Source organism: Monodelphis domestica, chromosome 6 (assembly GCF_027887165.1).
Source record: "Monodelphis domestica isolate mMonDom1 chromosome 6, mMonDom1.pri, whole genome shotgun sequence".
In the NCBI taxonomy this organism is placed as follows: Eukaryota; Metazoa; Chordata; class Mammalia; order Didelphimorphia; family Didelphidae; genus Monodelphis; species Monodelphis domestica.
The window spans coordinates 63,827,984-63,854,349 of NC_077232.1; the positions used below are offsets into that span (position 1 = coordinate 63,827,984).

The window sequence follows — 26,366 nt, forward strand, 5'->3', positions numbered from 1 at the left end:
AAATATTTTTAAATAAGTAAATTGAATGCCTATAGAGTTGTTGTAAAGAAATGAAGAGAACAAACTCTTAGAAAGTATACAGTAATTTTTTTTAAATAAATGAACTAAATACCTATAGAGATGTTGAAAAGAAATGGAGAGGGGGCAGCTGGATGGCTCAGTGGATTGAGAGCCAGGTCTAGAGACAGGAGGAACACTTCCTAGCTGTGTGACCCTGGGCAAGTCACTTAACCCCCATTGCCTAGCCCTTACCTCTCTTCTGCCTTAGAACCAATGCACAGTAGTGATTTTAAGACAGAGGGTAAGGATGAAAGAAAGAAAGAAAGAAAGAAAGAAAGAAAGAAAGAAAGAAAGAAAGAAAGAAAGAAAGAAAGAAAGAAAGAAAGAAAGAAAGAAAGAAAGAAAGAAAAGAAATGGAGAGCCCAAACTCCTAGAAAGTATACAGTAAATGTTTTTTTGTTTTTGTTTTTAATAAGTGAATGAATACTCATGAAGTTGTTGAAAAGAAATTAAGAGACATTGTGGCTTCTGGGATGTTCCCAAGACACCCCTCATCCCTGGACTGCTCCAAAACCTTTTGGCCACTTCTGTGACCCTCCAGTGTGTCTGTCCGCTGCATCAAAGGCTCCTTCCATCCCCTCCATCACTGTGGAAGGGGTTATCCCTGAGGCTTAGATTTGGGTTACACTGGAAAGTTGGGAGAGCCGCGGACTTGTGAATAGAGCAATAGAGCGAGAAGTGCTGGAAATCTTTAAAAACAGGTTAAAGTGAAAAAGCAGATCTGGACTTCTTCCTCCTTCCTTCCCTCCCCATCCCCCAACAACAACAAAAGACAAAGCAGGGTGGGAAGAACCTACCAAGGTTTGAAAAATGCAGATTCAGGCTCTGTTGTTTTGTTTTTAATGAAAAGAATCCAAACTCTGAATTAAAAAATAGAAAACAAAGTTAATGCCTTTTTTATTTAAGGAAATTGAATGAATAGAAACAAGGGGACAAACAAGTTGATGACCGAATACTTTTGGGGGGGTTTCGTATAAATGAAGCAAACTTGGGGTTTAAATTTTGCCTCATGAGACTTCCTAGCCATGACTTAATGTCTCTGAGCCTCAGCTTACCCATCTGTAAACCAAAGATAGGGACATTCTGTGGCACCCTCCTCCCTTGGTTGCCACGATCATGAGAGTCGATTGTTCTGTCCTACAGCTGGGGGGGGGGGGGGCTTCGGGGTTGGGGATCCAGTGGGGGGGTGACGAGTTTCCTTTGGGGCCCAGCACAATACGGTGGTGCAGGGCCCAGAGGAGAAGGAGGGTGCTGTGCCAGCATTTGGAACAGAGATGGGGACGGGGAGGGAAAGAGAATTCAGCTTCTGGACCAGAGGGCCAAGATCTGTTTGGAGCCATCCAGCTGCAGACAGCAGCATGACTCATGGGGCCAAGGGGGCCTGAGGGAAAGGGGGGGAAGAGCCACTTTATTCGGTTCACAGGAATCCTTTTTTCTTGTGTGTGTGTGTGTGTGTGTGTGTGTGTGTGTGTGTGTGTGTGTGTGTGTGTGTGTGTGTTTGTGTCTCTCTTCCCTTCTCCCCCTCCCCCCATCCTCCTCGGCAGGAGATATGCCCAAGGAGAATCCTTATGAGGATGTGGACCTGAAGGGCCGGCGGACAGGCCGAAAATCCCAGCAGCTGTCTGAGAACTCCCTAGACTCTTTGCACAGGATGTGGACCCCCCAGGACAGGAAGTACAACAACCCACCCCCCCAGGTAAGGGCACCCCCTTTGCCGACAGCTTGGGGCCCTTGAGAGGCCTCCCCCAGCCTAACCCTTGAGAGGCCTCCCCCAGCTCAGGCCTTGAGAGGCCTCCCCCAGCTCAGGCCATGAGAGGCCTCCCTCAGCCCTTTTTTCCTCACCCCCCCCTTTCTTTGTGGGCCCCAAAGTCCGGAGCTACAACATGATGCATGTTGGGGGCTGGGCCCATGTTGGCTGGGGCTCTTTCCCGAGCTGGAGGAATCCATCCTGGAAGGGGCCCTTCTGCCTTCCCCTTTCTCTTTCCTGCGAAGGCTCCAAGGCCGATGTGACAGGGCCGGAAGGGCCTCCTAAGTGGACATGCTCTTAGGCAGAGGATTCGAGTCCAACAGCTCTACTAGAAATAACCTCAGCTGGGACATTGGGGGGAGTCTGGGGGGCTTGGCAGTAGCCCCTACAGAGAGAACATAAAATCTGGGGTGGGGGGACAAGTAGAGGATTCTGGGGTTCCTTTGTATGACTGGGGAAGGAGGGAGGAAGTCAAGCAGAAGGAAGGGGGCTTTGGCTTCCTGCCTGTTTTAGCCTGTGTGGATGGAGAGGAAATAAGGTGATTTGGGATGCATTCAGTTCAACAAATGCAAAATACCTACTTTGTCAATTTAGCACATATGAAATACTTGCTGTGTACCCTGAAGTCCTGCTCAGATGCTTTCTTGTGGCATGAGGCTGACCCTGGTTTCTTGGGGGCTGTGCTAGGAGAGGAGAAGTTCTGGAAAGCTTTAAAATAGAGGCCTGGAAGCAAAGTGTGTCTGTTATCTGAGGACTCAGCTAAGGTCAGAGGTGCCTTATTTCTAGGATAGCCACAGGATGACAAATGTTCCAGCCACAGCAACTCTTGAAGACCATCTGTAGAAAGTTTTGAGACCTAAGTTGATAAGAATAGTGCCTCCTAGCTGTGTGACCCTGGGCAAGTCACTTAACTCCCATTGCCTTGCCCTTATCACTCTTCTGCCTTGGAACCAATACACAGTATTGATTCCTAGAAGGAAGGCAAGGGTTTAAATAAAAACAAACAAACAAACAAAAAGAGTAATGCCTGTAGAGAGGTGATAGATCCTTGAAGTTGTCAATCCTGGTGCCAAGAACTATTTTCTTATGTCAGGGGAAATTCAAGAGTCAGAGGGAATTTAGTCCCTGCACAAAAAATTACCTCCATCACTGTTCCCCCTGGATCCTCTGTGTCAGCTTTGTGAAACTCAGAAAAAGAGTCAGAGACCACCAATCCCTCTATAACCATCTATTATTAAAATAGAGAAATAAGAAGAGTAAGTTGCAAAAGATACAGGTTGCAAAGCTGGGGGATGTTGTAGGAGGAATTTCTAAGGGGCCATATGTTGACTTTATTTTAAGATATGATGTTATCTATGTTTTATTTTATTTTTATTTCTTTTGTTAAATATTTCCTAATTACACTTTAATCTGATTTTATCTACACTAAGGAGCATCCTGAGTTGCTTATTGGTCATTACTGTTCAATGCCATTGGAAGAGAGACTTCTCAAGATATTTCCAAAACAATGTAGAACCCCCAAATTCTATTATATCCAAATTGGCTTAGGAATTATTGGTTTGAATGTAGACTATTGTCTTTCACCCAGGCTAATGTACAAATCAGTTTTCATTCTTTGACTGATTGGTTTAGTGAAGGAAGTAAGAGGGCATCTGGCTGGACAGTGCTGGGGGCTGAGCCAATATTCACAATGTAAGGAGAAGATAGTTCAAGTTTGTGTTTTGTTTTGTTCTTTTTAGTACTAAGCACCTTTCATCCAGGGCACAGTGAATGACACAGAAGCTAGGTAATAGCCAGCTAATTAGAGCACAGGTAGTAGATGAGATCAGTTATATGGAACAGGTTCCAGCCTAGTGCCTAAAGCAGTTTTATATAGAGAGGGAGCCAGATTAGCTGAACCCCAATTGTTAGTTGGAAAAAAGTCTGAAGGGACATTTTTTCTGGGCTAGGGCTGAGGTGGAAAAGATGGAGGATAAGTATAGCTACTGTGGGCCTTCATAGAGATGTCTGAATAGAGAGCTGGGGGATGTTTTGGGGGAGAATTCTAAGGGGGCACAGGCTAGACTATCTGAGTCGAGTTGACTCCTGGGAGATATGCAAGGGAAGCTTAAACAGAGTAGGCAGGAAGCCATTAAATACAAATGCCCCTTGCCTATAGAAACGTTGTGTTTGAACCCAGATGAGGGGCCATGACTAGGAGGAAGGAAGGATGGGCAGTGGGAAACCTCTCTCATCTGCCTCGATGTTAGGAAGAGATCTGAGATCCCTTCCCAGCCACAAGCTTTTGGTGTGTCTGCAAAGCATAGGAGGAACTTCCCCACCTGCTCCCTTCTCCTCCCTCCTTTCTTTTTTCCAATAAATCAGGATACATCTATTGAGTACTTTTATGTGAAGCACTACCTAGGTTCTTTTAACTTTTGTTGTTTGTACTAACAGTTGTATCTCTCATCCCCTCCCTTTTAAATTTTTATTTTTAACTTTTTTTTAAATTTTGGCAAATTCTTTCCCCCACTCCAACTCTTCCCCTCCACATTTCCCTTCTTCCTTCTTATCTGCCTTCTCCTGTACTTGAATCAAAGGTTATGTTTTCTCCATGAGTCCTGGTTCCCAGACCAAAACGGAGAGGTGTGACTTTCATGTGCCAAGACCCTCTTTGGCATGTTAAACCATTTTCTGACAGCTGAGACCCTGGAAGAGAAAGGAGCCAAGGAGAGTTGCTCTGGCTGATGGAGGAGGGACCTCAGCATTCTGGGATCACCAGCTGGTGGTCACTCTAGTCAGGCCCCAGGAGAGAGCTGCTGGGGAGTCTGTAATGAGCCCCCTCCCCCTGTTCCCTCTCCCCTACCACAGCTCTCCCTGAAATCCGGCACCCAGTCTTTGCGCGTCGGGAATTGGTCCGAGAGGAAGGGCCACCGGTTGCCACGGTTACCCAAGAGGCATAGCCATGATGATATGCTGCTGTTGGCCCAGCTGAGCTTGCCTTCCTCACCCTCCAGCCTCAACGAGGACAGCCTCAGCACCACCAGTGAACTGCTGTCAAGCCGCCGTGCCCGCCGAATCCCTAAGGTAGCCTTGTTGGCCGGGAGGGCTGGGCATTTCATCTCGCTGCCAGGGCCTCCTTCAGCTGTTCTCATCACTTCTGGGCCCACTGCCCAAGGGCACTGTCAGGAAGTATCACGCCCATCCGGTCATCTTTGCTGCAGATCTGATAGAGTCCCCTCCTCATCATCTCCATCAACAAAGAGGGGAGCAGAGCTCTCTGCTTGGCGCCACCAAAGTTATAAAGGAAAGAAAAGACCTGACCTCTGGCTTTGGGAAGATCCCATTTTGATGGGGAGACATGGTCCTTCCACCTGGGGAGCTTCCAGTCTCATGGCAAAGATGTGAGACTTGCTATCAGGGAAGAGCCCAGTCTGAGAGGAAAGATACTATCCCTCCCCTCACGGAATCCCCTCTGGGAGTTTCCAGTCTAATGGGAGAGTTGCTCACTGTCTCTGCTTCCAGTACTTTCAAATCGAATAGGAAAGATTTGCTTTCTTCCCTAAAGAAACTCCTTATCAGATGGGAGAAAGACACAAGATTTGAATATATATTTCTATATCTAATCACATTTAAATACAGACATAGGACCTTAGGCATCAACCAACAAGTAATTCTTTAACATCAAGTCTGTACAAGGAACTAGAAGATGTTAGGGATTCTTGCCCTTAAGGCCCTCACATTTTATTGGGGAGATAATATAAGCTTTTGGGAAAAATGTAAATGATATAGAAAATAAATACAAATTGTTATTTTCTTGGCTAGAGAATTAACAACAAGGGAATCAAAAAGGGCTTCCTTTAGAAGGTGGCTTAGAAGCTGAAGGAAACAAGGGATTCCAAGAGGAAGAGGTGAGCATGAGGTAGATTCTAAGCATAGGAGGCAACCATCGTAGGGGCATCAACATGGGAAATGAGTTATCACATGTAAGATGGCAAGAAGGACAGTCTGACACTGGACTTGAGTGCGGGAAGGGAGATAATGTCTAATAAGGTCAGAAAGGTAGATTATGACCAGATCATGAAGATCTCACATTTGTAACATCTCTCGAATATGCCTCCTTCTCTCCTCTGATACTGCCACCCTTGCCTTGGTGCTGGCCCTCATCATCTCACCCTTGGACTATTGCGGTCGCTGCTGGTGATTATGCCTGCCTCAAGTCTCTCTCCCTGCCAATATATGCTCCATTCGGCCACTAAAAGGATTTTCCTAAAGCGCATGTCACTCACAACTCAATAAACTCCAGTGGCTCACTATTGCCTCCAAGATCAAATACAAAATGCTCTGTTTGATGTTCCAAATCCTCCGTAACCAAGCTCCCTCCTACCTTTCCAGTTTTCTCATACCTTAATCCTCACCATGTACTCTTCCATCCAATGATACTGGCCTCCTGGCTGTTCCACGAACAAAACACCCACCCCATCTCTTGACTCTGGGTATTTTCTCTGGCTGTCCACTATCCCTGGAATGCTCTCTCCTCCACTTTGACTGCTGACCCCCCTGGCTTCCTTTACGTCCCAACTAAAATCCTATCTTTTGCTTGAAACTTTCCCTAATCCCTTTGAATTCCAATGCCTTCCATCTGTTAATTATTCCCTATTTTTCCCATAGAGAGCTTGCTTTGTAGATATTTGTTTGCAGGCCCATCTCCCCTTTTAGATTGTAAGCTCCTTGTGGGCAGGGACGGTCTTTTGCATATCTCCAGTGCCTGGCACATAGTAGGTGCTTAATAAATGTTTATTGGTTGATTGATTATTTGACTTTAAAAAACAAGCCAAGGGGGGCAGCTAGTGGGTTGAGAGCCAGTCCTAGAGATGGGAAGTTCTGGGTTCAAATCTTGGCCACTGACACTTCCTAGCTGTGTGATCCTGGGCAAGTCACTTAACCCCCATTGCCTGGCCTTTACTGCTCTTCTGCCTTGGAACCATTACATAGTATTGATTCTGAGATTGAAGGTAAGAGTTTAAAAACAAGCAAATAAGGAGTTTATTTTTTATCTGGAAAACACAAAAGGATTTATTGGTGTTTATTAAACAGAGTGATGCAGTCAGATCGTCACTTTTGAACAATTATTTTAAAACCTTTGCAGGGGTAGATGGTAGTGAGAAGATAGGCAGGAGACCTAGGAGGAAGCTATTATAATCATCTAGGTGAGAGTTGATGAGAGCCTGACCTTTGTGAGTGGAGAAGGCAACAGATGAGAGAAATATTCTGTATATATCAATACCTCTCTATAGAAGCAATTTTCTGCCTTATTTCCCAAGTATGTGTTGTGTTCTTATCCCTCCCTGGGAATGCTCAATAGCTCCTGGATGGGAGGGAGCAGGATTTAGCCAAGGTGATATTTTTAGACGACAAACAATGCCTGGGTATATTGGGAATTTAGTTCCTTCCTGTCCGGCTCCAAATACAGCCAGGAAGAAAAAGGATGAGATTCCTTGTTCCTATCTTTTCTTCTGGGAAGCTGTGCCTGCAGGAGGCGATTCATTCCATCAGAGAAGGTCATAGAGATCTCCTAGCTCCCCAGTTCTGTTATGGTTTCTTCCTCTTTCTCTTGAATTTTCCCCCTGTTTTCAGTTCAGGGAGAACATTAAGTTTCTTTGGTCAGCCTCAGCAGGCATGGGTTCACCCATGGATGGACAGGTCCTTCTTGGATGGTCTGAGTCTCTCTTGCCCATCCACTTCTCCCCCTTGTTTTTACAGAAGCGTCTCATGGTGCCTTAGAGCAAGGAAGAATTAGAGAATTGGATTCTGCAGGAGCCTGTAGCACCTAGAGATGCTTCATGCATCCTTATGGAAGCATCTCTGCTCTGAGCATACTCTTAGTCTAATAATAGCATAAAGTTGTCTTCTCTGTCATGACACAGAGTAAACAACTCTATATAGTATTAGGTCAAGAAGGAAAAAGTCTTCCTGAAGACAGTTGGATGTGATCATTTTTTTTGCTGGCAGTAGAAGTCATGGTGCCAAGAAGAGCTGTGGGCCCCGTGAATGTGGGAGATTTTCTGGAGCATGGGCATGAGACGGCAATGTTGGGGAAAGGATCATTTCTTGTCCTTAGGTGGTTTAATGATGGGAGAAGCCATAGCTCATTGCTTGGTAGTCAAGGGGTCCATTGTCAGACAAAGTGGGGCATCATCAATAACGAGGACCCCATGGATTGGTAACCTCATCGGATGGAAACTTGGGAAGGAAAAATATCTTTGACATGGAGGGACAGAAGGCTTAGCCTGCTAAAGCATTCACTCCTTCTCACATCTTTCATCCAGCTTGTTCAAAGGATCAATTCCATCTATAATGCCAAGAGGGGCAAGAAGAGGTTAAAGAAGCTGTCAATGTCTAGCATTGAGACGGCGTCACTGAGAGGTAAGCTGGGAAGCTTTCCAATGAGCACAGGCGTTCAAATCCCTGAACTTAGCCAGGATTTTTGGAGTATTTGAGAAAATCTGCTCACTGCTTCTACTCACTATCCCATCCTAAGTTGACCTTTAGGAGAGAAGGGGACTGGCCTTAGTGAGGAGGATAAGCAGCCACAATGTTACCCCATCGGGGTCCTGTTCTCTCCCTAACTCCCCTGCCTTTGCTCCAGGGGAATGGAGACTATGAGGCTTGGGCAGTGGGGTATCCTGGAAATACTGGACTTGTAGTCAGGAGGTCTGGATGGTGAATCCACTGTTCTTTCCAGTATACCCCACTGCCCAAGCTTCACATTCCCCATGACATTCTCTCTCAACCTCAGTTTCCTCTCCTATAGAATGGGGATAATAGTATCTGGGTATCTGTATCACAGGATTTTTGTGAGGAAAGTACTTTGTTATCCTTTAAATTCTCTACAAATGCAAGCAATTGTTATTATTACTATTGTGTCACAGAGTGGATAGAAGAGCTTTAGATGGATCATGTAGGGTCTCTTGGTTTAAGAAGGAGTGTGAGTGTGTGTGCGTGTGCACGCGCATGTGTGTAGGAGCAAGGGAAGCAGGAGTCCAGCAAGATGAGGAAGAAGGGGAACCCTCTCCTCCACGGGCATTCAGTTGTTCCTATCTCTGACAGTACATCTGACCCACCTCTTTTATTTTATGTGGGGCTCCTTGACTTGGTTGGTAAGAAAGAGCAAGGGACCTTGGTGCTGCCAAGTGCCACATGCCAGGCATTCACTTCTTCCCTGGGGCAGTTAGGTTCCTGCTGCTCCATAGCCCTCCTCCCTCCAAACTTGCTTGTTTATTGTAACTTCCTATGGTTCATAAACAGAGGGGTGCTGGTAAATGTTTAACAATCAACTCTTAAAAAATGCACAGGACACCCTTTGAAATTTAATCTGCATCATCCACGTTTTCTCCATCACTTTCTTAAGTCTAGATAATCAAGAACAACAACAACAAAAAAAGCCAAGTCCTGATTTTGTAGCACTATCCCGATTTCTAAGGTATAAATGCTCACCCTGAACATTTAACCATTGGCTCTAGGGATCCAGTTTGAGATAGCTCCAGCCCAGAATTTAGCACAGTGCCAGGCACATAGGAGGTGCTTAATAATGCTTATTGATTGACTGACTTACAGGGAAGAATACATAGGAGAATGTGGAGAGCCCAGCACAAACTCATCCTCACTTCTTGAGGAAAACAATGCCTAGAACATGCTTTACAAATGGGGGTTCGGCAGTATTGTGTTCCTCTGGGAAGGCTGGTGAAGTATTGTTTCTATTACTTTTACAGATGAGAACAGTGAGAGCGAGAGCGATTCTGACGACCGATTTAAAGGTGAGGGAGGGTCACTTGGGGAGGGTCATTACCTTTTGCTTCTTTGTGGTACAAGTAGTCATTCCCCCAGTTTGAAACCTATTTCCTCCCCTTTTCTCCCTAAAAGGCGACCATTTAGGGAACCATATAGACTCACTGGTTTTCCAGAGATGAGGGAGCTTGATCATTGGTTGTTGAACCAGAAAAGAGAAGAGTGAGAGGCTAGTCCCAATTGCTTGCTTAGAAAGACTCAACCCTGGAACCTAGAAAGTTTTCACCCTTCTTCAGAGAGGCAGAGGGGCCCCCAGGCTCAGCCTGGTGTCTCTCCTGTGGGCTTGTGGCTCAGACGTCCCACACTGTTTGCAGGTAGGGAGCTGTGGCTGGAGGGGAGCAGGACTAGGAGTGGAAGGACAAGAGTTAAATTCTAGGTGTTTTTCACGCGATTCTGACATGACGCAGCCAGCTCCAGATGGCTCGATTTGACCATATTTGATTTTTATGGAAAAGTGTGACCTCTTTCTCACCCTGCCCCCGTGTGCCCCCAAATTGTTGCCAGTAGAATTGGAGGGCCAGATGTGCCTGTCAAAAAGGGCTAGGAATGTGAAGGGTCAGAAAGGGCAAGAGAAGATTACAGTTAACCCTTCCTAATAGCTAGAAAGGAGCCTTGGACTTGCTGAGAGTCGGGTCCGTAAAAGATTCGCCCCTCTATTCTTCTCTGAGACAGAATGGGAGTGTACCACCTGGGGTGCTTATTTTCCCAAGACCTTCCCTTGGCTTTGCTAGCACTCTCCACCTTCTCCCGTCCTTCTGTGCTCTCAGCGAAATCCCTAGCTCAGTCTCCATCATTGAAAGTCAAGGGGAAATTTCTCCCTCTCTTCCTCTCCCTTTTTTCATCCTTTTTGGTCTCTTTTTGGCCTTTCTGGTTCTACTCCCTTGAGGGTAGCCATCAAAGCAAAGATAGTCTGTGGATTATTAGGGAGTTTTCTGTAGCGTTGATGAAAGCTACCCACAATGAACAAGCTTCTTTGGACAGCCAGATGGATGTTGGTCCTGTGAGAGGGCACATGGGTCTTGAGTTCAGTAGGATAGTGTGAATGGTGGGGTGGAAGGCAGAGCAGAAGGGATCCCAGGCAGATGTATAGGCAGAGACCTAAGGCTTGGTAGGAGCTCCTTGGATTTCTTGACCTTTTGGTTCCAGGAATGGCTGTTGGTATGAACTTGGTTGCTGTTGGAATACAAAATTCACCCAAACTAAGGGTATGTAGTGGTGGCTAATGGCATATTTCCTGCCCTGCTGTGCTTTAGGTTATGGGTCTTAACCATTTGTGTTACCCTGGGCACAATTTATTGATTTCTTTATTTGCAAAATGGCAATGATAATATACCACCTGCCACTCTGTGAGACTAGTGCATTGTAAATCTTGTTGTTATTTAGTTGTTTTCAGTTGTGCCCAGCTCTTCGTGATCCCTTTGGGGATTTTCTTGACAAAGATGCTGGAGTGGTTTGCCATTTTCTTCTCCAGCTCATTTTACAGATGAGGAAACTGAGGCAAATGAGGATAAGGGAACCCAGGTCCTCCCAATTCCAGGCCTGTCTGTCTATCCACGGAGCCACCTAACTGCCTCCTTTCCATATCTTTTAAAAATTGGCAGTAGTGGGGGTGGCCCCCAATCAGGAAGGAATTGGGAGGACCTGGGTTCAAATCTGGTCTCAGACACTTCCTAAGTGTGTGACCCTGGTAAAGTCACTTAACTCCCATTGCCTAGCCCTTACCACTTTTGTGTCTTAGAACCAATACATGGTATCGATTCTAAGAAGGAAGGTAAGGGCTAAAAAAATTGGCAGTGGGCTTTCTTTCTTATCTTGGGGATGTGGGCATCTCAGGTAGAACAAGGTTTGGGGGTACAGCTCAGCCCTAACCTTGCTTCCCCATCCCCTTTCTCACTTCAACAGTCTGGACTACATTTAGGACCCTTAGATGTCAGGGCTGTCTGTGCCCCAACTCTGACCTGTGTATTGCTTGCCATCTTCCAGCTCACACCCAGCGCCTGGTCCACATTCAGTCCATGTTGAAGCGGGCACCCAGCTACCGGACTCTAGAGCTAGAATTGATTGAATGGCAGGAGCGAGAGCTCTTTGAGTACTTTGTGGTGGTGTCTCTGAAGAAGAAGCCATCCAGAAACACCTACCTCCCTGAGGTCTCCTACCAGTTCCCCAAGGTGAGGCATCCCTAGCCGAGGCCAGCCCGGTTCTCTGCCCTCCAGGAACCACATCTGGGTTGAGCTGGGGAAAGAAGGACCTTCAGTCTTGAAGATCAGGTCTATTCTTGAGATGATGGCAGCCCTGATACCTGTGCAGTATTGTTTATGAAGCTGGAGGCATCTTAAAACAACCCAGACAGTAGACTTTCCAAGCCTGGGCTGGTCTCTTCTCATCCAGTGTTTTCATGGGAGATGTTTACACATAGGGGTCTGCAGACCTGACTGGTTCAGTCATCCGGGAGGAGGAGACACGGCAACAGATTCTCCATAGAGCTTAGAACCATGCCAGCTATCAGGAGGGCACCTAGGCCTCCCCCCTCCTTCCCCCCACTCACCACCCCCAATTCTGCCCCGTACAAGTGGCTCAACATAATATCATGGCTCCTCTTTTCATCTGGTCCTCCCAGCTGGACAGACCCACCAAGCAGATGCGGGAGGCCGAGGAGAGGCTCAAAGCCATCCCCCAGTTCTGCTTCCCTGATGCCAAGGATTGGTTTCCTGTTTCTGATTATAGCAGGTAAGCCTGAAGTCACCGATTTGGCTAAAGAAAATGGTCGCTGGCATTGGAGTTTCCCTTCAGGGCTCCTTAGTAACACCAGTAGGTGGTGGATAGGGGCCCCATGTAGCTCCCTTCCTGGGGCATCACCCCCATGCCCAGAGACTGAGCCTGAGAGCTAGGTGGAGAGAATGGCAGCTTCTTGGCCCAGCCCTCTGACCCATCCCACAATGAGTCTCTCTATTCCAGTGAAACCTTCTCTTTCATGCTCACGGGAGAAGATGGCAGCCGCCGGTTTGGCTACTGCAGGCGGTTACTGGTGAGTAAGGCCTCTTGATTGGTCTTGTTGGTAGAGAGCATAGGGTTTGGGAGAAAGGAGGGCCCGATTCCAAGGTCTGAAGAGGTAGGGATGGGATTGTTCCCAGCCTCCCAGAGGAGTGCCCTATCTTTCTGGGACTTCCCTTGGTGCAAGATGGAATAGACAGTGGGTGGCCATTGGAAGGAGACGGGGAACATAGTCCAGAGTGCTCTTAGGAAGATAGCCTACGTATGGCCTTTTATGTTTCCTCCTCTCAGTCATTCACCTTGACTCTGGCCCCCAAATGGTTTGGAGCACTCCTAGCTCATAAGCCTGTCTGTGACCCCTTTGGGAGCGGGGCATTCAGACTGCTGGACTCAGGAACTAATGGAGGAAAGATCTCTGGTAGGGCCCCAAGGTCTATAGCCATCCTGATTGAGGCCTGTATAGTTGGAAATTCTTGAACCCCTAAAAACGACATTACCCAAAATTCCTTTCTGTATTACCTAGAATTCTTTACCCTTTTCTTGCATCCTGGCGTTTATGAGATGGTATTTAAGTTTGCTCTGAATCCTCTCTCTGGCTTTCTCTTCTTCCTCGCAGTCGAGTTAGGCGGGTTTCATTCTAGTTTTTTTATTTTAATAAATCTTATAATACTTGAGTTATTGAATATCAATCTTAAAAGCCCCAGGCCTGAGGGTAACTGACTCTGTGACCAGCTTTCCTACTAACTTTTAGATTTTTTTTCTAGTTCCCTCTCCCCTCCTTTCTGCCAGGTGTTTGATCTCTTGACTCTTGCCTAGGCAGCCTTGGCCTGGTCTGGCCTCGGAGCTCGGGGTTGGGCTCTCTGGTGGGTCAGGACATCATCTTAGCAATGGCGCATGTAACCAGGTTGGCCGAGGCAGACTTTCTATGGCATCCAGGCTTCCCCTTCCTGCTGCCTTGGCTCATGCTGGTTTGGGTTGTTTCCTCATTGGTGGCCAGTGGGACTGTGAGCAGAGTGAGAACTTGGGGAGAGAGACCTTGCCTCCCTCGGGGAAGGATTGAAGGCCAATTGAGAGAGAGAAAAACCAGCCCCCGTTAGCTCTTATTCTGCCTTATTGAGGGGCACCTGGACGGAAGGAGCTGGCTTATTTAGGGCAGACCACTTTGTGTTATTTTAATAACGTACAGGGAATCCTAGATTGGCCAGCAAGGATACCCTTGACTTGGTCTGTCAAGCAGTCAACAAGCCTGGAGCTAGGAAGACAAAGAGGCATCAGGCCGTGCCCTCAAGAAGCTTAGGTTTTATCACAGATGTTCTGTAGCTCCCCGAGCCCCGGTGGGAGAGAGACCTTGGCTTATGGCAGGCTGGGGAGCCAGGAAGTACCACCGAGTCAGAGGCTGGGCAGGGGGAACCTAGACTAGGCTGAGGATAGGGTCGTCGGATGGGGAGCTGGCTGAGAAACGCACTGGACTGAGGACCTGATGGGAGATGCCGGTTTGAGGTGGGGGACGAATGAGGATGGCCGGGGCTCACAGCCTCCCTGGGGGTCTGGGGAGCATTCTCCAAGCTCTTCAGGGCTCCAGTGTTCCTGGACTCACAGCTGCCCTGGGAGGGAGCAGCGTGTTTGTGCTGGCCTGCACAGAGACGGCCCAGCCTGGGCTCGAGCCAAGGGGGCTGGCACCAGATCGGCATTCCTGCAGATTGGACACAATGATTTTAACCCAAATCCCACATACTTGATTTAATCACTTGGGGCTTTTGGGGGGGGTGTGAAGAGAAAGTGGGGGGAGTAGCAAGAGAAAGGAGTTAGTTTGATGCCTAATATGGACAAAAAAAAAAGGATTCCACCCTCTTTCTGGAGCTGTGACGTGTGGCCAGCAGGTCTGAATCCTGAAATAGCCCCATCTGCATTTGCTTAGCAGCCAGGGCAAGCCCTGGAGCCCCTTGGAGGAGGGGTCTGTACCTGCCGCTCCTCCCCCTGCCCCCCAAGTCTGCCTGTAGATCCCCAGGTATCTCTTGAGCACCTGGGTCTGGGCAAGACAGATGGGATCACCAGGGAGCTTCTGCAGGGTCTTCTCTACTGAGTGGGGAGGGGGGTGGATGGGATGTCCGAGCAGACTTCTCACTCAACTCTTCTCTCTCACTCAGCTCCCCTTTCCTACTGCATCCTTTTTTGTTTGTGCCTTATCATCTGTGCTCTCTGCCTTTCCCCACTATTCTTTTTTTTTTAAAAAAAACCTTTACCTTCTGTCTTGTAATCAATACTGTGTATTGGTTCTAAGGCAGAAGAATGGTAATGGCTAGGTGATGGGGGTTAAGTGACTTGCCCAGGGTCACACAGCTAGGAAGTGTCTGAGGACAGATTTGAACCCAGGATTCAAGCCTGGCTCTCAATCCACTGAGCTACCCAGCTGCCCTTCTTTCCCTACTCTTCTGCCTCGTTGGGTCTCCCTCCATCCCCCCCACCCCAATAGCAGGTAGAGTGACTGGATGGGGGGACCCAGGTTGCTTCCCCTTTTGGGCAGGTTGCCTGATCAGTGAGTGTGGCCTGAGACCCTCTTACCCCTACCACTGTCTTCAGCCCACAGACATAGGGCAGGAGAGAGTGTGAGCCCCCCACTTCTAATGAGGACCTGGTCCTCTCGCCTTGATGTTGATCCTGGAGAGGACTGTGGGTTTGCATTTTGGGGGCGAGGGGGGTGTCTGGAGCTGTGGCAGAGAGGGCAGTTGAAAAGGGGATCACCCAGAGGTTTTGGGGGGGCTCGAATCATTCAAATAAGAATATAAGAACATTTTTGGACTCCAGGCCCTCCCCTGTGGGGCCCTGTTAGTCCTGGACTAACCTCTGGGAGTGGGAGAAGAATTGGGAAATGTGTCTCTACTGGTCCCTGGGAGGCAGGAAAGGGAATGGGAACCCCCGTGTCCTGGGGTCTGTGGGAATGAACCTAGACAGTAACCACCTGCTCCTTCTCTGTCTCCGCCTGGTTTTCTCTGCCGATTCTTCACATCTCAGCCGAGTGGGAAAGGGCCTCGGCTCCCCGAGGTGTACTGTGTCATCAGCCGCCTTGGCTGCTTTGGCCTGTTTTCCAAGGTAAGATGGGATCCCCAGGGCAGAGTCAGGGAGCCCCTCCAGATCCTTGCTTAGAAAGTCAGCCCGGGATTAGAGGAAAGACTGTTAAGTGTCAGGTCCTTCCTGGAACCTGGATTCCACTCCAGACCTGCCATTTAGGAGATGTGGGAACCATGGGCTCAAGAGCTTCAGTTTTCTCATCTGTAAAATGGAGTTACGGATCATTGTACCACTTCTCTCCCAAAATTGTTAGGATCAAATGACCATGTAGACATTAAGCACTTTTTAAAACCTGAACGTGGCATGCAAATAAATGGTAGCTCTTCATAGACAGTGAGAACACTGGAGAGTGGAAGAGAAACACAGTGTTGTGCTGATTGATGAGTGGTCACGGGTGGGGAGTGGGAGTCCCATCCACACACACCTGGGCAAAGGAGCATCTAGACTCTAGTCGTCAAGGAAACCGTCGCCCTGGGAGTATATCTGGCTACCCAGCCCCGCCCAGCCCTTCCATGCCCCCAGAGGAGGGTAGGAGACACTGCCATGAAGTGATTCTCTTTCCTTGGATGGTCGGGGCAGATCCTTGACGAGGTGGAGCGACGTCGGGGGATCTCGGCCGCCCTGGTGTACCCCTTCATGAGAAGTCTCATGGAGTCACCCTTCCCTGCTCCAGGAAAGACCATCAAAGTGAAGACATTCCTGCCTGGTGCAGGAAATGAGGTATGAGCCAGCCCTCATGCTCTAACTGACCCCTTGATCCTTGTGCTAAAGCCATGGAGTTGCTACCGAGCATCCGTCGTGTCTAAATCTGGGAGCATCTCCCCTTCCCTGTGATTCTGTGCAAGTCACGGGTGCTGAATTCCTTTATAATAAAGGAAAATGGTGTTGGGAGCTATCCTGCTTCGAGTGAAGCCCTGAGTGCCAGCTTCCATCAGGGCTCTAGGTCAGTGACTCTGTGGCCATTATGCTCTCTTAGCCCTTTCCTGCATCCCCCATGGGATGGAGGTGGTCTCAGGAAGTGCTGATCAGATAGATGGGCAGCAGCGAGGCCTAGAAGCAGCCACACCAGCTACTGCCAGGACCCCTGGGCACCTTGGCCATGAAGGGACAAATGATAGCCAAACACAAGAACGTGCAAACAGGGGAGCATGCTCCTGGGATCCCCCCAGACCACCACAGCCATCCTGCCTTGTGAGTGGCCCCCCTACATTAGGTCATCTTGTGCATTCTCAATATGTGATCAACTGACCTCTTCTAGTCATGTGTGTGATTAATGAAGAGTTTTATAACACATTGTCTTTCTTTTTTTTTAACCCTATCTTAGTAACGACTCTAAAACATAAAGGCAAGGGGTAGGCGAATGGGATTAAGTGACTTGCACAGGGTCACATAGCTAGGAAGCATCTTAGGCCAGATTTGAACCAGGCCCTCCTGACTCCAGGCCTGGCTATCTATCTGCTGAGCCACCTAGCTGTCCCCATATTTAAAAATTAAAATTAATATGCTATAATAAAAATTATATTTTAAAAGAGTTATTAATGATCATTAGAAATAAAGGAACAAAAGGGATACAAAATAAAAAACCATGTGCCCATGGCACGTGCTTACCACCACCTCCATGCTTGTGACAGGAAGCCAAAGAGGCCTGGACCCTCCATCCCACTGCCTAATATCCTCTGTTTACAGGAAGCACATAATGACAGGAAGTCAGTGGGCTCCTGGGAAATGTAGTTTTTAGGGTAACAGATTGTCAATTATACATATATCATATTCTCATGTAGAGACTATTATTGGTGACATGCTACAACTTACCTACACTTACCATGTGTCTTTTCATCAGTCTTTAGTATCATTTTAATTTCTCATGAGGTTCCAAGGGTTTATAGCCATATGGCATCCCCAGAAGAATATTCGTGTTCAAGAAATAGGTAGCCAGCAGTTTGGGACCATTGAAAACTGTTGTCTGCTTTCCCAAATGTGATCTGGCCTATTCTTGTCCTTTGGTTCAATTCCAGGTCCATCCCTCATTGCCCATCTGCTATAGACTAACTCAGCGTTCTGCCCATCCAACTGAAGATCGTATTTTGGACAATAGACATAGTCCTCCATTTGGGACTTCTCTTAGATTTCTTTGGCATCTATCTCCTTAAGAGAGGAACTCTTAAGTTGTTTTGGAATTGGATTTAATCCACATTATCATCCCACAAATAAGAGACTTAGGATCTTACAACTTATAAGGAATCCTTTTCCCTCTGATGCTGCACAGAACACTCTCTCATGGTTCTCCCCAAGAAGAAGGTACACTTCGTGAGGACAAGGACTCTTGTCATTTTTTGTCATTATCCCCAGTTCATTATTAGACATAGTTAAGTGCTTAGTCATTTTTATCAAATGGAATCGAGTGAGAATGGCAAATGCCTCTGGAAGAGATCTCTATCTGCATGGTTTGTGCCTTTCTTGATCATTTCAGAGTTTCCTTCCATTCAGCTAACTGGGTGTCCTAGTGGCTTTTTATCCACTTGTTTTTTTTCCAGATTGTGGTGTGCCATGATTTGTAGCCATATACAATAGCCAAGAGGGATACTGGTATTTTTTTAAAAATTGTATGTGTGTGAACAGCTTGTATTTGTTAAGAGCTCCAGATGGCTATGCCTGCGGTTTTGTCTGTCAAAGTGTCTTGTGTAGTCTTAATACATGCATGGAAGACGATGTTAGGAGAGAACCGTTAAGGCTACATTTTGTTCTACCACGTCAGAAACTTTTTTTTTAAAAAATCAATATGCAATAAATGCAGGGGGAATTCTACACCTTGTAATCACTTGTGTGACTGAAGTGATCTGCATGAAAATCATGGGCTCTTACACTTTCCAAAGACCTGAAATTGATGATTACCCAAAAAGTGATGGAGAGAAGGTTGGGGGTACGTGCCAGTCATTTAGCTGGGGATGGCAGGTAACAGAGGGACAGTCTGAGTGCACCCTTGCCACCCATGCTAAAAGACTTAGAGGCCTCCACCACTTCGGATAGATCAATGTGGGAAATTGATGGGAGGTCATAGACAAGAAGTCAAGTCATCAAACATTTCTCAGGTTCCTCTTATGTGCCAGGCAATGTGTTTAGTGCTGAATAAGAATCAGGTAGGATGATTGCAGTTTGCACCCCAGGAGAGAAGCCCCACTTTTCTATCACAGATCACCTGAAATCATTTTTCCCCCATGTGATAGTCTGTTCTCTTTTGCGTCCCATGGATTTCATTAAGGAGGCTTTGGAGTACTTCACAACTCAAGGTGTTATTTATTATTTCCCTTTGCTGAACTCTCACAGGCTACAGGAGTCTAAATAGCAGATAGATGCCAGTGCCTTTCTGGACCCTGAGAGTAGCTTTTGTGAAAGGTGGAGTCCCCAGCACAGGGACCTGATTCCTATGATTTCAAACCCCTCGTGCCTATAATAAATCCTCTACTACCTTTTTAGAGAAGGCTTGCTAATGAGGAACAGGGAATGCCCCTTGGGTAATAGCACAGATCTTGGTTAGAGCTACAGAGAGAAGTATTCTCATCAGCTTGGTGAGCATGCTCTGGAAGAATGCCAGTGCCCTTGTCTATAGCATCCTTCCTTCAGTCTCTTCCTGGCAATAGGGTCATAAAGAAATTCATTTTTCCCCTTGGTCTTTTCTGTCATCCTCCATACTATTACTCTGACAGGATGGCCTTCTCTCTGTCTCCAACGATTAAGGTGAGGATGGCAGGCACTCCTTGCTAAAGCAAGAACTTCATATTTTAAAAGGGTGAGAGGCATTGGTTTAGAGGGAGTAAAAATGACCTTTCCTGAAGATTAAAAATAGAAGATGCCTGGAATTGTTAGCTGTGGCCCCCACCTACAGGCAGAAAGATAGATGACACCATCTCTAGTATTTCAAACTGATATCTTTCCTAGATTATAAAGGCTGATCAAGGCAGGAGCAGAATCCTTCTTGATCTGCCTGGGACTTTGGAGATAATGATCAGACATTTGCTGCAGCAGGCTATCGGAGTTTTGGAACAAATTCTTAAATTCCTTCATGCCTCTCCTACTCCATGAATGAGGAGGCTGGACTCAAACCTCCTTACTGGCAGGTCCAGTTGTAGGTCTAATGCTTCTCCTGTCTCTGAGAGTGGGATCCACTGGGATAATCTTTTCCTCTTCCCTTCCCTGCTTCCAAAAGCTCATTCTTCTTTCTTTCCATTCTTTCTTCTCTCCTTTTCTCCATCTTCCCCTCCTTAAAGCTTGGTTAAGAGAAAAGGCTAAAGTATTTCTTTGTGACTCGTGTGTGTGTGTGTGTGTGTGTGTGTGTGTGTGTGTGTGTGTGTGTGTGTGTGTGTGTGACATCTAAAGAGAAGGGAAGTGCCTGGAGCTGGTTCCAGATAAAGGGATTGGGGCAGATTGAAGTCTGAAAAGGAGCCACCCTACATCCCTTGTCCCACATCCACACGGCTCACCCTCTCCCCCCGTGTGGCTCCCTTGTAGGTACTGGAGCTGCGGCGCCCTATGGACTCGCGCTTGGAGCATGTAGACTTTGAGTGTCTGTTCACCTGCCTCAGCGTTCGCCAACTCATCCGTATATTTGCCTCATTGTTACTGGAGCGGCGTGTCATCTTCGTTGCCGACAAGCTCAGGTAGGGTCAGGTAGAAGTGATGGGGGTCTGGGGGGAGGGAGGGACAGAAAAGCAAACTTGCTGGTTTTCCCATTTGCCATCCTTGGAGATGTTCCTCCTCATGACCCTGAGTCCCATTGCTGGAGCATCATGTGAACGTCCACATTTAGTGTTTGACAATGACTAGGCTGGCCTTGCAATTGTGAACGGCTTAGAGCTACATGCACAAGGTCCTAAAGGTGAAGAAATTATTAAGGAGTTGGGCTCATTAAGGTTTAGTTGTGTCCAGTTAATATTTCTTAGAATTAAAATCACAGAAGCTCAGATTTGGAGGAAACACAAGAGTCTACTTAGTTGCACACAATCCTGAGCAACAACTGCTTCTACATTTACCAGCATACGAACCCAAACTCTCCTGAAAGCATTCCAAGTGACACTGCTCTCCCCTGGTTCTCCTTCCTGTCTGATCACTCAGTCTCTTCATCCAGGTCCTGCTCGCTTGCTCGGAGCGGATGTCCCAAAGGCTGCATCTTGGGGCCTTTTATCTTTCTTTGTCAGCTCATTTCTATGCAGATAATTCTCCGTATCCAGCCCTAATCTGTCTCCTAACCTCTATTCTTGATTTGCCTGTTGGCATAATGTGAATCGTAATGTCTCATTGACATCTCAAACTCCACATGTCCGAAAAAGAATTCATTATTTTTTCTCCCCAGATCTTCTTCTTTTCCCAAATTTCCTTACTGTCAGAGGGACCAGTCATCATGTTCTTTATCATTTTTAATTCCTCACTCACACTCCCCCCACAAATCTAATCTGTTGCCAAATGCTACCGTCACATCTTCCATATATGCGTCCTTCTCTCCAGTCATAGAGCCAACATCCCAGGGATGGTCTCACCACCTTTCACATGGACTATTCCCACAGACTTGTGGCTGGTTTTTCTCTGATTCAAGACAATTATCACGTTTCTCCTGAATTGTCTTTTCCCCAAGCTAAATGCTTCCATTTTCTTCGGTCAAAGATTTCACGCATAATGTGTGACCTTGAGACTCTATCATCTTGGTCATCCTTGTCTGAATACAGCCCATTTTCTCATTAGCTTCCCCAATATGTAGTGGCCAGAACTGGACACAATACTCCAGAGGAAGTCTGACCAGGGCAGGATTCCCCAATGCTATCACTCTCCCTTTCTGGATACTATTAAGTTGTGGTTAAGTCATTTTTCAGTCACAAAGTTTAAATCTGTATAAGTTAATCTTATTTGATGTAGCCTAATAATTTATCTAGCCTTTGGAGATCTTTGTGGATCCTGATTCTGTTCCTAAGCTTAGTAATTAATTCTTCTCTGTTTTGTATCATATCCAAATTTGTTAATTATGCTATCTAAGCTTTTGTCCAATTCAGTGATAAAAATTGATGATGGTATCTGACATTTATATAAGTTTTTTGTGGTTTTCAAAATTCTTCTATGTACAAACAGACCTTAAGATAGGCACTGATGGTAGTATTATTCCCATTTGACAGGGAAAAAATCCAGGTACTCAGATGGCAGAGTCACTTGCCTATGGTCACATAGCTAGTAGGTGGTGAGGCAGGATTCAAACCCCACATCTGCCACCCCTGCCTCTAGGTCTTTTTTCACTCTACCACCAGTGGTCCAGGTACATAGCTTTGGGGGTACATGATTGGAGACTTCCCTCTAAATTTATATCAACTCAATTAATGATTTTGCTCTTTGAACCAAGACATTTAAAAGCTCTACCTAAGATGGCAATCATTTAGCCCACAATACTCCATTTTGGTCATGAGGATAGCCTAAGAGACTTTGTCAGATGCTTTGCTGAAATAGAAATATATGATGCTTCTATCATCCTCATTCACTGGTCTTGTAATGTCTTTAGAAAGTCATAGTCACATTTTATTTGTTCCTGATAAATGGAATGTCTTTCCTTCCTTTTCAGTTATAAATTACTTGAAAGTAGGATATACTATATATGCAGAGAATATGCATATTTTATATTTATGCATACCACATATATATTTTATATGCATGCACATATATATATTTATACACATGTATCATTTTTATTCATTGTCTAACAAAGGGTCTTTGCACATAGTAGGCACTTAATCAGTTGGTGGAATTTAATAGTGAGAGGCCTGTGCCTCTTCTCTCACCTCCATTCTATGCCCCAAGAAGAGGAGAATCAAGACAACTTCTAGGGGATATGAAATGAAGAGATTTCCAAAACTAATAAGAAGTTTCCCCTATTTCAAAACCTCAATACTTCTCATACTCTTAAAGACATCTTATCTTATAGAGCCTACGTAGGTCCGTTAAAGTTGGTAGCTGCCCAGCATTGGGGTTGTACCCATTCTGAGTGTAGCCTGGCAATGAGTGGGCATTAATGGAAAGATGCCAGTCCAGAGGGACGTGTCGCTAGTGATGTGCCCTAGGGAATTTTGACCCTGGCTGTGCCTTTGAATATTTTTTAGCTTTGACTTGGATCAAGGTCTAGTTGATAAGCGTAGCGTATTTTCAGGAGATAGAAAATTGGGAGGGACCCAGTTCTCTCTGTTGGGTCACATAAGAGCCCTGTGAAACAGGTGTCCAGCTTTATCTTGGGTTGGTGGCTTTGGTCCAGGCATCATTTTGTCCTCCTGAAAAACTCAACCTAAATGTTCTGTGGCTTTTCCGTCTCTGCCCAGCATCTGTGTCCCTCCTACCCCCTCCCCAACTTAGTATCATATCCTACACTGTGAATGTGGCCATTGTTTCTGCCCATGGCTTCAGGCTGCGGGTGTGAACACATTCCAAGGCTGGGACTTCTTCATGCTCACAGATTCTGCTCTGTGCCAAGGCTAAGGGGCAGGCAGTACAGAGTATGTAGGATTGGGGTATGACTGGACACCAGCTGCCCCCACAGGGTCTGGATCATATTGATATTCGGGATCACAAAAGACTTCTTTTCTTCTCCAAATCTTGGCTCTTGAGGAAGCTTCTATTGCCTGGGAGATGGGGAAGAGAGAGGGGGTCTTGACTTTGTGGAATATAGAAACATCCCAGAGAGGCCTAGAAAAATCTCAGTGTTTTAAATAGATTTTTCCCATCTATATGGGTTAGAAAAAGAACTAAGATTTCACATAACACATTGCCTTATGTATAGTAGATGATAGATATTCGTTTAATTGAATTATTTAATGAAATGACCTGGAAATCTGAATAAGGTCTGGAGTTGGGGGGACCTGGATTCAAATCTAGGCTCAGATGCTTCCTAGCTGCATGACCCTGGGCAAGTCAGTTAACGCCAACTGCCTACCCCTTGCACTTTTCCTGTCTTAGAATTAATACTAAGGTGGAAGGTATGAGTTTAAAAAAAAAAGGAAGAAGTAGAAGAAGACCCAGCTAGCACATTCTGGGCTCCTTAAAAACTTGGCCCAGCAACAGATCTGCCATTTTGTCCCATTGGAGCCTGAGCAGAGCCCCAGTACCACCACCACAGCTATCTCTTCCAGGAGAAGGGTCTTGGGAATTTGTGGATAGGAATCACCAGGCAGGGCTCCCATCATATAGCAAGCACGGGGCAGTGCTTGGGGCTTCGTGAGGGCAAAGGGCTCTAAAAGGATAGAAGGTGGGACTGCAAGAGAGGTGGAGAGGCCAGGTCTGATCAAGAGCTTCTTTATGCTGGAGCTGCCTGGGCAAGGAGACCACAGTGGGTGCAGGCATCTCATGGAGGCCCTCAGACAGGACTCTTGGATAGGGCGGAGCTTGGGCTGGAAGAACTTGTACGGAGGCCAAGGCAACTCCAGAGTGTCAGCAGTGCAGGGAAACATTCTCTTCCCCTCTTTGATCCTGCTTCCTCTTTGAAAATGAGGGGGTTTTGATTGGAATGATCTCTGTGGTCACTTCCAGCTCCAACATGCTTTGAGCTGGTGAATCATAGACTGTTTTTTCACTTGTTTACACAAAGAACATGCACCCAACCTGTGTACATCTACTTGTTCCTCTTTGGCCACATACAAATGAGAACTTCCATCATTTCTTTTCATTAAACACAGCCACTGGACAGGGCTTGGGGGGAAGGGGAGCTATGAGATTGCCAGAAGAGAGAAGAAAGAGCATCCCCCCATACTTAAGGGAAAATGGAGGACAATGAACCCTTGAAGAAGATAGAGAAGGGCCAATGAGATAAGGGAGAAGTCAGAAAAACCAAGAGCTTCTAAGATGCTGTAATCTGCATCTGTTCCACTTGTAGATTTGGCCTTGCACATTCCCTTTCTAATTATCCCACACTCTTGTGTTGGGCTGGGCCATCTCTGGAGCCATGGTGTGGATACGTGCTCACTAACACACTCATGCCTGTTATAGAAAGAGAATTTACAGAGTTTGCCCATGATTCAGCTTTGGGCTTCTTGGGGATGCTAGGTGATAGGGAGGCTTGGCCCTACCTTGTCTGGCATTCCAGTAGTAGTTTGTTGGGTATCATTTGGAGATCCCCAGCCCTTGGGAGGCTCAGTACTTATCTCCCTTTCCCCAAGGTTGGGGCTATTGTCTTGCCTGTCTTGCTTCCACCATCTCCTCCAGGCTTAGGTGCTCTGTCTTTCTCCCTCTCTCTAGCACCCTGTCCAGCTGTTCCCATGCCGTGGTCGCCCTGCTCTACCCTTTCTCCTGGCAGCACACCTTCATCCCTGTGCTCCCAGCTTCCATGATTGACATTGTCTGTTGTCCCACTCCTTTTCTGGTTGGTCTGCTCTCCAGTTCCCTCCCCAAACTGAAGGAGCTGCCTGTGGAAGAGGTGAGTCCCAATGGTTGGGGAAGGAGGTGGAAGGGCTAGGAAAGACTGAAAAGGAAAGGGAGGGCACCTGATCTTCTTGGGCTTGACCTTACATTCTCCCTTCCCTCTACCCACTTCTTCCAGGGTGGCATCTTTGGGCTGGAATTGGTACCCAAAACTCCTTCTGTAGATCACCAAACTCTAGGAGGTACGAGATTTCAGGAAGGTGGTTTGGTCAATTACCCTAAAATTCCCTTTTTTTTCCATAGGCCCTGATGGTGAATCTGGGATCTGATCGGTTCATACGGCAGGTAAGCAAGATGTGAGCTAGTCTGTGCGTGGAGGTCTCTATCCTCCCACCAGTTATAGGGCTACAGGCTTGGATTAACCTTCAAGAATTCCCTTAACACAGAGCTTCTTCATCTCTTTTTGTATCCTGGACCCTTGGGCAACCATTTGGTGAAACCTCTGTACTTCTCAGAAGAATATTTTTAAATACATAAAATAAAACACACAAGATTGAAAGGAAACCACTTATATTAAAATTCTGTTTGTTGTTATTTAGTTGATTAATTGTGTCTGACTCTTTGTGACCCCATAGTGGTTTTTCTTGGCAAAGATATGGAAGTGGTTTGCTTTTTCTTCTCCAGCTCATTTTACAGATGAGGAAACTGAGGCCAACTGAGTTAAGTGCCTTGCCCAGGGTCACACAGCTAATGAATATCTGAGGCTAGATTTGAACTTAGGTCTTCCTGTGTCCAGGCCTTGCAGTCTAGCCACAGTACCACCTTGCTACCCAAAATTCAGTTAGAAAAATAGCCCACATTCACAGTTAAATGAAGGTTTAAGATCCCTTGTCCTAATGCATCAGATCAGCAGCTCAATCTTCAAAAAAGAGGCAGACCACTTGGATTTGGAGCAATACTTTTTTAAAAAATCCTTCTCTTCTGTCTTGGAATCAATACTAGGTATCATTGCCAAGGCAGAAGAAGGGGGAGGCCATTTAAATTCAGTAACATGTCCAAAGTCACACAACTAGGACGCATCTGAGGCTTAATTTAAGCCCAGGACCTCCTTTCTTGAGGTCTGGCACTCTATCCACTGAGCCACCTAGCTGCCCCTTGCTGGCTCAATACTTTTTAATTCTCTGTAATATAGGGTTCCATTATTGGCAGTGGAAAGAAGCCCCTTAAAAGTCCCCTTTCCGCACCAGTCCTTCCTTCTGTTGTCATTCTCTGAAAAAAAGAGGCAGCTCCGTGATTC

At 46.5% G+C, this 26,366-nt stretch overlaps 1 protein-coding gene and 1 long non-coding RNA gene across 22 annotated transcripts in view; one reads left to right on the forward strand and one right to left on the reverse strand.

Moving 5' to 3' along the window:
- DENND2B (DENN domain containing 2B) overlaps window positions 1–26,366 on the forward strand; it is a 277,741-nt gene that overhangs the window by 245,771 nt on the left and 5,604 nt on the right. For 13 of the 21 annotated variants that reach the window (XM_056802123.1, XM_056802119.1, XM_056802121.1 and 10 more), the window contains 12 exons: window positions 1,605–1,756; window positions 4,658–4,873; window positions 8,116–8,212; window positions 9,559–9,603; window positions 11,618–11,802; window positions 12,252–12,361; window positions 12,590–12,659; window positions 15,638–15,715; window positions 16,274–16,414; window positions 20,201–20,349; window positions 24,947–25,124; window positions 25,373–25,414. In XM_056802123.1, coding sequence (XP_056658101.1) covers window positions 1,605–1,756; window positions 4,658–4,873; window positions 8,116–8,212; window positions 9,559–9,603; window positions 11,618–11,802; window positions 12,252–12,361; window positions 12,590–12,659; window positions 15,638–15,715; window positions 16,274–16,414; window positions 20,201–20,349; window positions 24,947–25,124; window positions 25,373–25,414 — 1,463 coding nt within the window. The remainder of the gene's footprint in view (window positions 1–1,604; window positions 1,757–4,657; window positions 4,874–8,115; window positions 8,213–9,558; window positions 9,604–11,617; window positions 11,803–12,251; window positions 12,362–12,589; window positions 12,660–15,637; window positions 15,716–16,273; window positions 16,415–20,200; window positions 20,350–24,946; window positions 25,125–25,372; window positions 25,415–26,366) is intronic. The other 8 variants (XM_056802128.1, XM_056802132.1, XM_056802129.1 and 5 more) reach the window with 3 other exon arrangements.
- On the reverse strand, window positions 220–2,241 carry LOC130455011 (uncharacterized). The gene is made up of 3 exons (XR_008912779.1): window positions 1,903–2,241; window positions 858–920; window positions 220–749 (listed from the first exon to the last, which is right to left on the reverse strand). It is a non-coding gene; the product is annotated as an uncharacterized LOC130455011 (long non-coding RNA).